Source organism: Larus michahellis, chromosome 7 (assembly GCF_964199755.1).
Source record: "Larus michahellis chromosome 7, bLarMic1.1, whole genome shotgun sequence".
NCBI classification, from domain to species: Eukaryota; Metazoa; Chordata; class Aves; order Charadriiformes; family Laridae; genus Larus; species Larus michahellis.
In genome coordinates this window covers 44,048,948-44,062,134 of record NC_133902.1, presented here as the reverse complement: position 1 = coordinate 44,062,134, position 13,187 = coordinate 44,048,948, and the positions used below count along the sequence as shown (strand labels likewise).

At 45.9% G+C, this 13,187-nt stretch overlaps 2 protein-coding genes across 5 annotated transcripts in view; both read left to right on the top strand.

Moving 5' to 3' along the window:
* The window catches only part of SMARCAL1 (SNF2 related chromatin remodeling annealing helicase 1), a 39,525-nt gene extending 35,006 nt beyond the window's left edge, over nucleotides 1-4,519 (top strand). For 3 of the 4 annotated variants that reach the window (XM_074595137.1, XM_074595140.1, XM_074595138.1), the window contains 4 exons: nucleotides 288-470; nucleotides 976-1,076; nucleotides 2,623-2,719; nucleotides 3,116-4,519. In XM_074595137.1, the coding sequence (XP_074451238.1) occupies nucleotides 288-470; nucleotides 976-1,076; nucleotides 2,623-2,719; nucleotides 3,116-3,322 (588 nt within the window). In that variant the 3' untranslated portion in view covers nucleotides 3,323-4,519. Of the gene's footprint in view, nucleotides 1-287; nucleotides 471-975; nucleotides 1,077-1,891; nucleotides 2,720-3,115 lie in introns of all 4 variants that reach the window. The other variant, XR_012588383.1, reaches the window with a different exon arrangement.
* Nucleotides 4,520-8,841: 4,322 nt separating this feature from the next.
* Nucleotides 8,842-12,404, top strand: RPL37A (ribosomal protein L37a). The gene is made up of 4 exons (XM_074595661.1): nucleotides 8,842-8,999; nucleotides 9,580-9,708; nucleotides 10,935-11,017; nucleotides 12,256-12,404. Exons 1-4 carry the CDS (start codon nucleotides 8,997-8,999, stop codon nucleotides 12,317-12,319), a joined length of 279 nt encoding a protein of 92 aa, XP_074451762.1. The 5' UTR covers nucleotides 8,842-8,996; the 3' UTR covers nucleotides 12,320-12,404.
* Nucleotides 12,405-13,187: the final 783 nt, after the last annotated feature.

The window sequence follows — 13,187 nt, the reverse complement described above, 5'->3', positions numbered from 1 at the left end:
CTGTACCTGAGTTGCCAGCTGATTGCTGGCCTTCCTGTTGCTCAGGACTGGTAGGAGAGCAATGGATATGAGCATTGTCATGCGTTGTGAACAGAGGGGAGGTACAGTATATGCTGAGCTACAGTGCCTCTGCCTTAAAGATGAGGAAAGGTCTTAAAAATACAACTTGCCTTTTTACTTTCCTGGTTCTGCCATGGGGAAGGGAAACAGAATCCACTAAAATGTGGAAGGAGAATATGGGAAAGGAGACACATGGCCTCTAAAAAGTATCTTCTGCCTTTTCACAGCATGTTGAATACATTCGCATTGATGGGTCCACACCTTCAGCAGAGCGGCAGTCTCTGTGCCAGAAGTTCCAGTTCTCGGAGAAACAGGTTGTGGCTGTCCTGTCCCTCACTGCTGCAAATATGGGCCTGACATTGTCTGCTGCAGACCTCGTGGTGTTTGCGGAGCTCTTCTGGAATCCAGGGGTACGCGTCCTTCAGGGGATGAGGGTTGGATGCTCCCTGCAGAGAAGAAACATTGGCGCTTAGGAGGAGATGTAATGGGCAGGGGACTTTCTCTAGGGTTTTTCTCTTTCTCTGATGGCTGCTTGTCTGTGCACCTCCAGGTGCCTGGCTTGAACCAGTGAGGCTGGTTACACAGCATGCTGCTGGAGAAGGTGGTGTGAAAGGGAAACGTGCTCCTGTTTCTTAACTTGACAGAGTTCTCAACAGCTCACCCAGCCAAGACTTGAAGGGGTCCCTCATCAGCGCTGACCCTCTACTTTTGAAAAACGCTCAGTGCCTTTTGGGAACCCTGTGCACCAGATAACTTCTTGGCTTGGTCTGTGTTTGAGGATGCAGGTGTTAACAGGATCCAGATGAGAAATAGTCACTAAGCACAAGAAACAGTATTTCTCTGTTCTCTGATGCTTACACTGTTTCTTAGACGTTGCAGCTCTGACTATTTTCTTTGTCATGTTTTTACATAAAGGTTTTGATCCAAGCAGAAGATCGGGCACATCGAATTGGACAGACCAGCTCCGTTAATGTTCACTACCTGGTGGCTAAAGGCACAGCAGATGACTATTTATGGTAGGAAGCGAGAAAGACGCTTTGGTTCTCCTGCTACCTATTTTCACTTCTTGTCACGTATGTGATGTAAGGTGCTTAACGATTGCACGGCCTGTGAGGGGAGGAGCAGTAACTGCCAATCAGGTCTGCTGTGAGCTGGTGACATGGCGTGGCCATAGTGGACATAAATAAGTGGATGACAAGCAGGAGGAATAAAAGCAGTTATCTGACAAAAAAAAGGCTGTTGAGAGAAATTCTGTGAGAGCTGATGCCTCTAAAACCTTCACAGCCCTCTGTATAAGGAGAAAGAATTGTCTTTGATACAACCCAGAGCATTTGTGTGTTGAGGTACTGTAAAGTGCTGAGTTCTTTCAAGCAAAGTAAACAGACACTGGAGATGGTCCAGTGTATCATGGATGAGGTCTGAGGAGCAGTCTGGCTGCTGAGTGCTTGGGACAGGGAGATGTGGAGGAGGACTGCCCTGTTGCTTTCCTCTTTCTATTCAGTGAGTCCTTTGGGTGGATTAAAGAAGTGCTACTGACACACCTCTAGAGTTGTGGGTTGAGTTGTGGTTCATCTTTTTGGCTTCAGTGAGAGCTATCAGTGGACACCGGGTTGGGCAATCTGACATCCTGGGGAAGGGGAGGATCTGAGGAATCCTTAGTGTTGCGAGGGAACTGACCTGCAAATGATGAAAAGAAATTATCCACCAGCTGGTTCATTTAAAGTCCAAAATTACATCTTTATTACCTTGTGTAAAGGAATGAATGAACTAAGTGAACTTGTGCAGTTCCCAGAATATCATGATGGCAAATAATTATAACCTTACAATGCAGGGATCTGGAAACTGATGCATCGCCCACGTTTCATGGAAAGCTAATGACAGTAATTCTGCTTTTATTTGTGAAATGCTGTCCGTGCAGTCATTAATGCTAAATGGGAAGGAAATACGGCTCTTCAAAGAAGGACAGTGGCATCCTTTTTAGAGGCGAGAAAAAGAACAAGATGACAAGGCTATTTGGTAAATGCATTAATTGTGCTGTAGCCTTTGCTTCTTTCGAAGCATCCAGTTTGCAGATGCGGTTGGGACCTCTCGGCCTCTTGGGCCAGTGATGGATTCTTCCTCCGGCAATCCATCGGGAGATACCCTAGAAATGCTGATGTGTCTGTTGATGGGGATTGCCATTGCTGAACACGCAGGCTATTGAGACTCCCTTTAGCTGCATCTTCTTGTTCTGACTTAATGCCATTGGTGTTGCCTCAGTCAACTAGTTTCCCTATTGGATATGTGTGTTCTCCATATATTTATAGCCTGAAATCCTCTTCTTGTTACTTATTGAAATTGTGTTGATACTGACTTAGATTGTGTTGATTGATATCCCAAGACAGCATACAGTCGTCATAAACAAGAGCAGGACAGGTTAAGGAACTAACAAGCTTTGGTAGAAAAATCATCTTTATACCCCTGTTACATTTTTTTTTTTTTTTCAATCTACACGTAGTAAATGACACAGTGTCCTTGCTTGATATTTTCTTCCTTTCAGTAGTATCTGTTTATCTCTCCTAGGCCAATGATTCAAGAGAAAATTGAAGTTCTCGGGGAAGCTGGTCTTTCAGAAACCAATTTCTCCAAAACAGCTGAATCCACTAATTACTGCCCTAAGGTAATTGACCTGAAAGAATATTGATGGTCCCTGGGAGAGGTTGAATGGGCTTTGGCTTGTGTACATCTAGACTGGCTGGTGATTGGCAGGCTGACCTTACACCTGTTCTGCCTTTAATGCCACAGATCAGATTTTCCAATTGCTCCCAGGATTCATGCCTTGACTTTGACTGTGCACAGAGGGTTCCCAGACCTGCTACATGCAAGGAGACATGATAGCTTCCATAGCATATGTATGTCTCTGGGATATATGTGTATATATGTATGTATGATATATATACCATATGATATACACACACATAGGCACTGTCTCAGGGGCCATGCCCTCTGATTTGTTGCTCACTGTGGTTTTAGATGACAAAGTGTAATGCAGATTCTGTCTGTTGTAATTTCTCAGGCAGATCCAAAGCAGAAGACCATCTACGACCTTTTCCAGAGGACCTTCTCTGAGACCAGGGATGACGTTGATGAAGTTTTGCTTTTGGAGGCAGCTGATGCTTGCTGTGAGTTTGACTCTGGCAGTGCCTTGCAAGATGCAGAAGGAGAGACGTGTCCAGTGAGTCCCCCCAGAAAGCGGCGGATTGAGGAGTTTTTTCAAGTTTAATGGTGACAGAAAAAGAGAAGGTGGCTAAGAGAGTTTTTTAATTAAAAAAAGAGACAACAAAAGCAATCAAGTACTATTTTTTTCAGTTTTCAAAAATAAAAGACTAAGTTTTCTGTATCTCTAGTGCGTTTCATCTTAAAGGGTGAGAAGGCAATCTGACAGCGTGACAGATGAGCAGCGCACACCTGGCAGCCTGCAGGTTTCGCAGTCCTGCTTTCGCTGATGAGCGAGTGGCCATGGGCAAGTAGCACGCTGCTTTGTTTCAGCATGTCAGCTTCCACAGTTGTTCTGTTCAAAAAGCAGGTAATGGTTGTCAGTCCATAAGGCAGAACTGTTGTGAGAACTAACTTCTCAGCAGCTGCAGAGTGCTTTTCATAACCAGTCTTCCATCTCCAAGAGTTTTAGTTTGTATTTGTAGGAGTCAGTTAACTGGAAAAATTTGGCCCTTACTTGGGTCACTCACAGACTGGCTCTCTGGTATTCAGTTTGGCAGCGAGGAGAAAGGATCCAGACAGATCCTTGATGTTTTGTGGAGGTGGGGGAGAGAAGGGAGAGCCCCAGACTTTTGTCTGTGCAGAGCAGTCAGTACCTTGAAACCAAGTGGTATAACTGTCTGCCAGGAGGTGTGTGGTGCCTGTTAGGCACATGTCTGTGTGAGCACACTCATCTCTGGCCTCATCTGCTAAATTTTAGGATCTGCTCCATGGCACGTGCTTCTTGTGTCAGTGGAGGGTGAAGCTTGTGCTGACTGCCAGGGATTAAGCCTGTCTTCTCAGGAAGGGTGTGTGGGTGTGCGTGTGTTTTCTTCAAGAATTGAGACTGATTTCCACAGATGAGTGGGGAGAGGAGGACATGTGCGGACTTTTGCTCTTGTTTTGTAAGAAACCGATTCTGGACTAAGCTGTTTAAATAAAAGTTGTTATAAGTCATGGTTACCAAGCTTTTGGTACTTTTTCTGTTTCAGAATTTCATCTCCCATTTGGACCTTAAGCTTGAGAAATATGTGATGCAGTGGAAATATTAGCAGGTTTTTGAAAAATATTTACAATGGCTGTAAGATAGGTCTTTTGGGGGACTGTTTCGTGCTTTCTAAACTCATCAACTTTCAGAAGCGAAACTCCCATGATAATTTGCTTATAGATGAATCAACAACTACTTTCATAAGACGTTTAGGTTGGTACTTTAGGACCTGTTATTTGCTCCCATTACAGCTCTGTGCAGGTTACACTGAGAATGCCAAAAGCAGCACTGTTGCCTGATGCAGTGACTGAAATGCCAGGTTTTGATTTGTGATAGTCTCTGTCATGCTCTCCGCCCTGTGAACTGGGAGACCTGAACTCTCAGCATCGGTGCTGCCTGAACAAACCTGCTCTTTGGTTCTTTTCAGGAGCTTGTGACACATTCATTATGCCTTGGCCATGGCTTGATTCCACTTCACAGCAGTGATGTCTCTGCAAAAACTCTAGGGGCCACTTTTGTTGTGGGCTTGTTGTAAAGGCAAATGGCTCTGTTTATCACAACTGGTCTTTTCAGGCATCTCTGCATGGTCATCTTTATTTTTTTTTGTGTATTCTTGCCAGTGCAGTGTAGCGTGATCCCAAATTAATGTCTTTCATACTTCTGGTTTTAGTACTAGAAGTTACTTGGAAATGGGCTAGCGTTAAGCAAATGTGACTAGGGAGTACAGGAGAAGCTATGTTTTACAGCCATAATCTGTAGAGAAGGGTGGAGGGAAAGCAAACTGAAAGCTTACGTTTAGCTTCTGGAGGCCAGGAGCTAAAATGCTGTGCAGGCAGCGTGCTTGGCTGTGCGCAGATACCAGACACTGACAAAAAGCCCTCTCTTCCATGCTGGAGGAGAAAAAAGGTTGTGCTACTAGATCAACCTGATAATAACTGAGATATTTTTTCCTGCATCAAAGGGTTTGATTATGCCATTTTCAGCAAGTGTCGTCATGGAAATGCCCTGCAGGCTGTGTATGCAATTGTGCTGGGTGGAGACTTGCTTTTCATTCATGACTGCAGAAGGTGCTTTGGTGTGTGTGCAAGTGAAGAGGAGTAGGACCAAGGATCGTGTGACTGGCCAACTGGAGGAAATGCTTTGTCTCTGGATTTGAGACCGAGCGCTAAACATCATCTCTTGTGCTCCAACAGCTGGCCAGGAGATAAATGCACACTTTTCGACATTTTAAAAATGTCTTTCTTCTTGAACATAGAGTATTTAATCTGTTTCTAGGACACGTGATCTCTCTACTTGCAGAGAGGGTTGTTCTGAGTAAGGGGTGAGAAATGTTGCTGTGTGCCTTCTGAAAAAAAAACCTGGAAGACATTATTTGTATACCCATATTGTTGTCTCCTTTAGGAGTAGTTCTCTTCCTCCTTGTAAAGCTACAGCTACCTCAAAACAGTATTTTTCTGAAATCTGCTGAAAGTACCCTTGGAGAATTCTGCTTCTCATAAACTCAATTTATCTTATCCATCTGTTGATAAATCCCAGCCCTGTTAGAGGAACGCTAGGTATACTCTTTCTTTGTTAGGACCCATAAAATCTCAGATGGTTTGCTGCAGCGTTACAAAGGCTCTTCAAGTACACTTGAGGTTCACTTTATCCTTACTAGATGAAAAAGGGGAGAAGAATCTTGCTGGAAAGTGCTTTTAGTCCTTACATCAAGGGATTGGGAAGACTGTGCAGGCCTTAGCCAAATTAGACCATTAGTCTGTCGTTAATATGGTGAGGAGGCAGCTGGCAAGCTGCCAGCAGGCTCAGCCAGACTCTCCAAGGCTTGCTGATGAGAATGTGTCCAAAGCAGCGTGCAGGTGGCCAGTGAGACCCCCAGGCAGGCTCAGGAATGTGCAGTGCTCTTGGGGACTCTTACACCTGCGCGTTGAAGATGGTATAGCTGTAGGTAGCTTTTTGGCATCATCTAAAGCCCAGTAAAGGGAAGGACCCATCTTAGTGGATTTTGGAGCGTTTTACTGTGACTGGGTGCCTGCTCGTATGCCTGTGTCTGTCCTCTCACCCTTATTGGAGAAAGGCCTGTTTTCAGGAAGGATGCCAAATCAGGGACAACAGGTAAAAATACCTGGACAGTAAAACGAGGCAGTTCGAACTCCGTCTTCAGCGTATGAAGCTGGCCAGACTGGGGCATGCAGAAGAGTTGAAAGTGGTGGACTGTGGAGGCCAGGCTTTTGGGGCTGTCCTGGCCTGTCTGCATCCATCCATCTTCTTGGTCACTTGGAAACGTGCGTTTATTTTGGCAGTGCTGGGAATGGCTGTTGTCTGAGGGGGCTGGGCTCGGCTGTTGGCGGAGCTGGCTGTAATACCGGTAGATGAAGGATGTGACCATGCGCTGTACTGTCACAGCGAACTTTAACTCTGTAGATACAGGCTGGAGAATAGCAGTAAATCCTCTGTCCTGGATGTATTGGCTGACAATTTTATTTTTTTTTTTTCACCAAACAGTCATAAAGCAGCTAAAGGAACTTTTTATTTTCTTCTTTTTTTTTTTTCTTTTAATACGTCGGTATCAAAGATGTATCCAGTGAGTCATCGTTATGATGAGGATCTGAAAAGGGCAAATATATTCCCAGGATATATCAAATGAGATTTTGACTCAGCAGAGGGAGATATAAATACTGTTGCTGAGCCCTCAGCTGGAACAGGGCTCTGGCCTGCCAGCTCTCGGGAGGACCCGCTGGGATGGCAGGAGAACTTGCAGGGATCGTCGGGGAACAGGGAGCCTGGCGCAACACAGGCAATTAAAAATGTGAGTGTTCAAACTCTCAAAGCAAGAGCCAAGAGGGGATGTGGCATCTGTCCACAAACACCTCTAAAAATACGGACCCTAGCCAGGGAAAGGCTAATATAGTGGCATAGTCATTAATTCACTATTAATTAAAGAGACTGCAAATGAAGAGGAGGGTCGTCGTGGGTCGAGGCAGCTGGGGTGGGGATGGATGGGGAGGAAAAGGAACTGCAAAAAGTACCTGGGGATGGTTTCTCAGGGTGGGCTGGGCAGCCCTGGCTCCTTCTGGGCGAGAGGGGATGAGCTGCAGCTGGCTCTGCGCACTGGAAACCTCCACTAACGGGATTACATTTCTTAATGGAGGTTAACGGGTTGTTAATCCTGTTACGAGCGTTGCAGCTCGGCGGCATTAGTACATGTTTGAGTGCCCATGTTGGGTCCAAGTGGCGCAGGAGCCCTCCCAGTGCCGACCCCGGGATTCGGTCCCGGTGGGCTCCAGTGCCCCAGCGCCGGGAGTCATGGCACATAGAGGCTGTGATGGATGGTTGTCCCAGCACGGGATGACCCCTGGAAGTGTTCAAGGCCAGGCTGGATGGGGCTTTGAGCAGCCTGGTCTAGTGGGAGGTGTCTCTGCCTGTGGCAGGGGGCTGGAACCAGGTGATCTTTAAGGTCCCTTCCAACCCGAACCACTCGAGGCCTCACCTCGAGCACTGTGTTCAGTTCTGGGCCCCTCTGTACATTGAAGTGCTGGAGCGCGTCCAGAGGAGAGCTACCAGGCTGATGAGGGGTCTGGAGACCAGGTCATATGAGGAGAGGCTGAGGGAGCTGGGCATGTTTAGCTTGGAGAAGAGAAGGCTGAGGGGAGACCTCATTGCCCTCTACAGCTCCCTGAAAGGAGGCTGTAGAGAGGTGGGTGTTGGCCTCTTCTCCCTGGTGAATGATGACAGGACCAGAGGAAATGGTCTGAAGTTGCGGCAGGGGAGGTTTAGATTAGATATTAGGAAGAATTACTTTACTGAAAGAGTGGTCAGGCCCTGGAACAGCCTGCCCAGGGAGGTGGCTGAGTCACCATCCCTAGAGGTGTTTAAGAAACGTCTAGATTTGGCACTTCAGGGCATGCTCTAGTGGCAGAGATTATAGGTTGTTTCTTTGTGGTGTTTTTTTGTGGTGTTTTTGTTTGGTTGGTTGGGTTTTTTTGGTGTGTGTATGGTTGGACTCGATGATCTCAAAGGTCCTTTCCAACCATGAAGATTCTATGATTCTCTGAAGGTGGGTAGATGCTGTGGTTGCACCTGGCTAGGTTACCTTGAAACCTCTGGGTTTTGGGCTGGTGTGGTTTAAGAGTAGAATTCATCCTCACTGATTTTTTTTTTTTTTTTAATACATATATTTTAAAATTACTTTTGTTTTTTAGCCTTTCTGAAGCTCTGGTCTGGTTTGCTGTTCCTTTTTTAATTCTAACTACTACTTATTCTCTTAAAAAAAAAAAAAAAAAAAAAAAAAAACCAAACAAACCCTGAGGTGCGTGAATGTAACCGCTCCGTCTCCTTTCCTGGTGGGACCTCCTTGGGTGGAAATCCAGGAATCTTGAGCTCTCGCGCTGCAGCTCGCTGCTGGGGCTGCAAAACCCTTGGGTTTCGCACCGATACACGGTGTTTTCTGCGCGAGGCACCTTCCAACGTCAAGCTGCGGCTGCGCTCCGGTGTGTGCGCTTCGGGCTTGAGAGAACCCCATAGTCACGGCACAAACGTATAGACGGAATGTACAGCGCCGACCATAGAGCACCGCACCGCCAGGCTGCAGACAGACCCGCTCCGAGTCCCGTCCGCTCCACGCTTCGTCGCCTCTTCGTCACTTCCGGCAGCGACGGCCTATACTGCGCCTGTGCAGTCGGGGTTTCCTCTCTCCGCCTCGGCGCCGGGCAGGAAGATGGTGAGTGGCGCTGGGGGGCCGGGGTCTATCCGCCGCCATCCGCCTCGGGGCCGCCGCGTTGGGACGGCGGGGCACGGCGGGGGGCGGGCCGGGGCGCGGTGTGGACCCCGTCCCCGAGCAGGCCTCGTCCCTCCCGCGCTGGGCTGCCAGAGGGGCTCCGTGCCGCCTGGGTGGCCTGTGGGAGGTGGCCGCAGTGAGGGGAATGGCGGCCGGGGGAGCCGCTGGAAGGCCGAATAGGCGTCCTGGGAGGAGGCCGGGCCCCGGTTCGGAGCGGGCTGGGCGGTAAGGGGCTGGCGGCGCCTTAAGTGTGGGAGCTGGCCCTGAGGAAAGAGGTAGCTTTGCTCGGGCTCGGATGCGGGCCTCTGCCTCGGGCGCCCCGGCAACGGCTGGGAGGCTGCGGCAGCATGAGCCTCTCGCCGTTTCATAACCAACAGTATTTACAAGGGCAAGGAGAGGCGTTTGTGGGCTGCAGCGCTCCTTTCGATCGCTTTGCTGTCATGTGTCAGGAGAGGGGAGCAGCCGAGGAGATGGCCGGCCATCTCAGTGAAATTGAAGCTCATTCTGGTTTGCCTCCCAACAGGCTAAGCGCACCAAGAAGGTTGGGATTGTGGGTAAATATGGTACCCGATACGGTGCGTCCCTTAGGAAAATGGTGAAGAAGATTGAAATTAGCCAGCATGCCAAGTATACCTGCTCTTTCTGTGGCAAGGTGAGAGACCTCCTTCCCTAAAATAGCCATTAAAAATAACTTTGTTATTGATGCTAGAAATGCAATGTGATGCTTTGGTAATTTTTCTACCAAAGAGATAACTCGACTAGTTTTGAGACAGTGATTAGTTTATTGTGAGCTATAGGCTACTGTCAGAATCCCTTATAAAACTAAAAGAATTCGTAGACGTTTCATGTGCTTGCCTAGCGGTTGTTAAATGAAAACAAACATAAATTATATTTCATTATACAAAATAGGGAAATGTTGTCATATTATACATTTCAGGTATCTAATAAAAACATGTGACAGAATTAAAACAACACACTTGTTATCCTGATAATTAAGGCATGACTTGGGCTTTTTTTTTTTTTTATTCTCTTCAGTAACTTTATGGCTTGCTCGGGGGAGGAAGAGAGCTTGCTTTTCACGCTGAAAACTTTTGATTGCAGTTGCTTACTTGTATTTGTGTACTGTATAACTCTGGATGGGAAAGAATTTCTGATAAGTAATCTTATCTGCTCATAATCAAAATTGACTCTTAAATCTGGTTTTTGACAGTTTGAAAGGCCCATCAGATTGTGCTTTGCCCAGATAATTTTTATTGTTATCTGTAAAGTAGGTGTCTTTAAGCAGCTGGAAATTTAAAAAGATTTCCATCTAGTTTCTTCCAATATTTTAGCCTCTTTCTCATGTGAAGTGAGAATGTTGATAAGCCCGTTTGCAGAGCTGTCTAAATCCAGTATGGGTCTAGCAAACCCCCTGTCATCTTTGCAAGGTGATGGAGACTTGCCTGGGTTGAAAGGAGCTCAGTACCCACTGCTTCCTCTTTAGATGCTATTCAAAGGGGGGCTGGTTTAGAGCAATCTTGGGGTGTCCAGGGACCACTAACAGCAGCGATGTTACAGTGGTCATCAAACCAGGTGAGAATATCAGTTATTATGACCAATGTAACTTCTTACTATTTTTCTCCTTCAAAAAGAGATGAATTTTTGATGATGCACTTAAAAATGACCCGCTCTATATCTGGATGAAAAAGTGTTTCAGAAGGACTTTCTCTGTTCTGAAAAATCTGAATAAAAACATTCCCTGATCCTTGCCTGTCTTAACAAAACTTATAGGTGATGATGTTGGTGTGATGCTGAAGTCCTCGCCGGAAGTTTGTTGTTTGGCCTTTTCAGCTGATGGAGAATGCATTTATTTTTTTTCCCCTTCTTTTCTTATGACAGACCAAAATGAAGAGGAAGGCTGTGGGTATCTGGCACTGTGGATCCTGCATGAAGACAGTTGCTGGTGGTGCCTGGACTTACAAGTAAGGAATTCAAGAAACTCCTATCAGCATTTATTCTCATATAGCTGAGGCATAATACAGCTTTTTTTTTTTTTTTTAAATCTGCTAACCATTAAGTAGATCTGTCTTGAGTTAGTGATATATGGGAGTTTTTTTGCCTGCATTGTTAAAATTTGATCGGAATGGATCAAATTGTATTTGATCGCTATTCTTTCCAGTATCTGTTGTCCAGCTTCTGAGAATGTTGCATTTTATCCATCATATTACTGCTGCTGGCTTTGGTGGTCCCTCCAAAATTTCTTTATCTCTCTGGGCTTTATTAAAACAGTTGTTTTATTCTCAAAAAATGCAAGCTCTGCATCTTTTCCCAAACTTCAGATAAAGAAATGGAAACATCTGCAAGTGTTGAAACAAATATTTTTATTTAAGTAGTCTCTTTTATGCCTTGTCTGTAGTAGCATTTCTTACTTGAGATGCGAACTACAGTTGTTGTTTGTACGAGGTTTTATGCTTGGGCCAGTTTTTTGGTGATGTGGAAGAGAAGGAGCAGAGAGGCTGGCTGGTGCATCCAGCTGTCTCGGGGTGGAGTTACCTGTATGGGTGACACCTGACAGATGTGCCTCTGACCTGCTCTAAAAAGAGCTTCAGTAGTTTCTAATAGATAATGCCTCTGAGCTGGGGATTATTTTTCCTTCCTTGATTCTTTTGGCTATAAAAAATTTAATTGTGTAAGGGAACTCTTACTTCTTTTAAAGCCTAAGCAGCATTTTTTTGTGATTACTACCCTAGCTTTTTCAGTCCAGAGACACAGATACAGTAGGCAAAATCGGGTTTACTCCAAGGAGGATTATTTCCATCTTTTGTTTTTGTTTTAAAAGCATTGAGTCATTATCATCCTTCTTGTGATGGTGCCCTTGCTTACTCCCTTTCTTTGCTTTCCTTCCCCCCCCCCTCCAATTCTGGTAGAAGACACTGTTGCCCCACACATAACAGTCGCTAGGAATTTGAGCCCACGCACTTGTGCATGTAGTCGATGCATGACTGGATAATTTGGGTTGAGATGTAGCTTGTGAGGTTGCGTGTGCTTCTGTAGACAAAGGCCTACGCTTTGTTGTCATGAAAATCAAAGTAGAATTAGTCCCCTGTTGACAGTGCAATCAGGCGATAACTATTTGAAATGATTAGTGCTTTCTCCAAAAAATAACACTGGCGCGGGTTGTTTTACTGCCACGTGCAGATGACTCTGCTTCTTCTTCCAGTACCACCTCTGCAGTGACAGTCAAATCTGCCATCAGAAGACTGAAGGAACTGAAGGACCAGTAGAAGCTACATCCTGTTCTCCTTGTGAAACTTCCCTTTTTTCCACTGTCAAGATCTGTCCTTTTAACAATAAAAAGGTGATAATGGAGTGGAATCACATTCATCTTTTTACGGAAAGCCCTGTCTGTCTTGCTGTACTGTATTTATTAGTTTGGAGGCATATTAGTTCTATCCAGTAGTTGAGTGGCTCTTATTACTGGTGAAGCCATTAAAACCCACTTTTCCTTTCCAGTTAATTGCATACTTTGTTGCTTGAATGTGCTGAGGTGAATCTGAGGAAAGCTCAAATAGCTTGAAGAAGGCTGGCGCTTATTGATATGTCCCTCATGTCTCTGCCTTGAGGAATAGCGTAGAGCTCCATGAGTGGAGGAATGGACAGATGTAAGGGGGGAAGAGAGAACATAGAAAACATCACTCTGCCTCTGCCCATTTGCCTTTGAGGAGGGCTCAGGGGAGTAGGGCGCGTGCTGCAAGATGGACAGAAGAGGAGCATCGTGACTGGCTTGGGCGCAGAGATTGGAATGGTGAAAGAGCAGCTATTGTCCTCTGCTGGCTGGTGCCACTACTTTCCAGTGCCAGCTACAGATGATTGCTTAGTATAGCCCATAGCGTATTCTCCTCTCTGCAGATCTCAAGGTTAGTTCACCTGAACATGCTCTATGGCTTGCACTTAGGTCTGATGGCAGGCTGCCGTGTCTGTCTGTTGAAGTTCCCTATTCCATACCAAGTTGCAAAAATAAATTTGCATGTTTAGCCAACTCCTGGAACATTCACTCTTAGAGGAAAAGCTGCTGTTTTAATTAATAATTGTCTCCAGATTATCTCTTTAGACTACCAAGCTGAAGGTGCCCAAAGTGTTTTTTATGGTCTG

Bases quoted from the DNA above. Each gene is read 5' to 3' on its own strand.
- RPL37A (XM_074595661.1), top strand. The intron at 9,709-10,934 runs GTGAGAGACCTC...TTCTTATGACAG, and splicing joins CCTGCTCTTTCTGTGGCAAG to ACCAAAATGAAGAGGAAGGC. The intron at 11,018-12,255 runs GTAAGGAATTCA...TTCTTCTTCCAG, and splicing joins GGTGGTGCCTGGACTTACAA to TACCACCTCTGCAGTGACAG.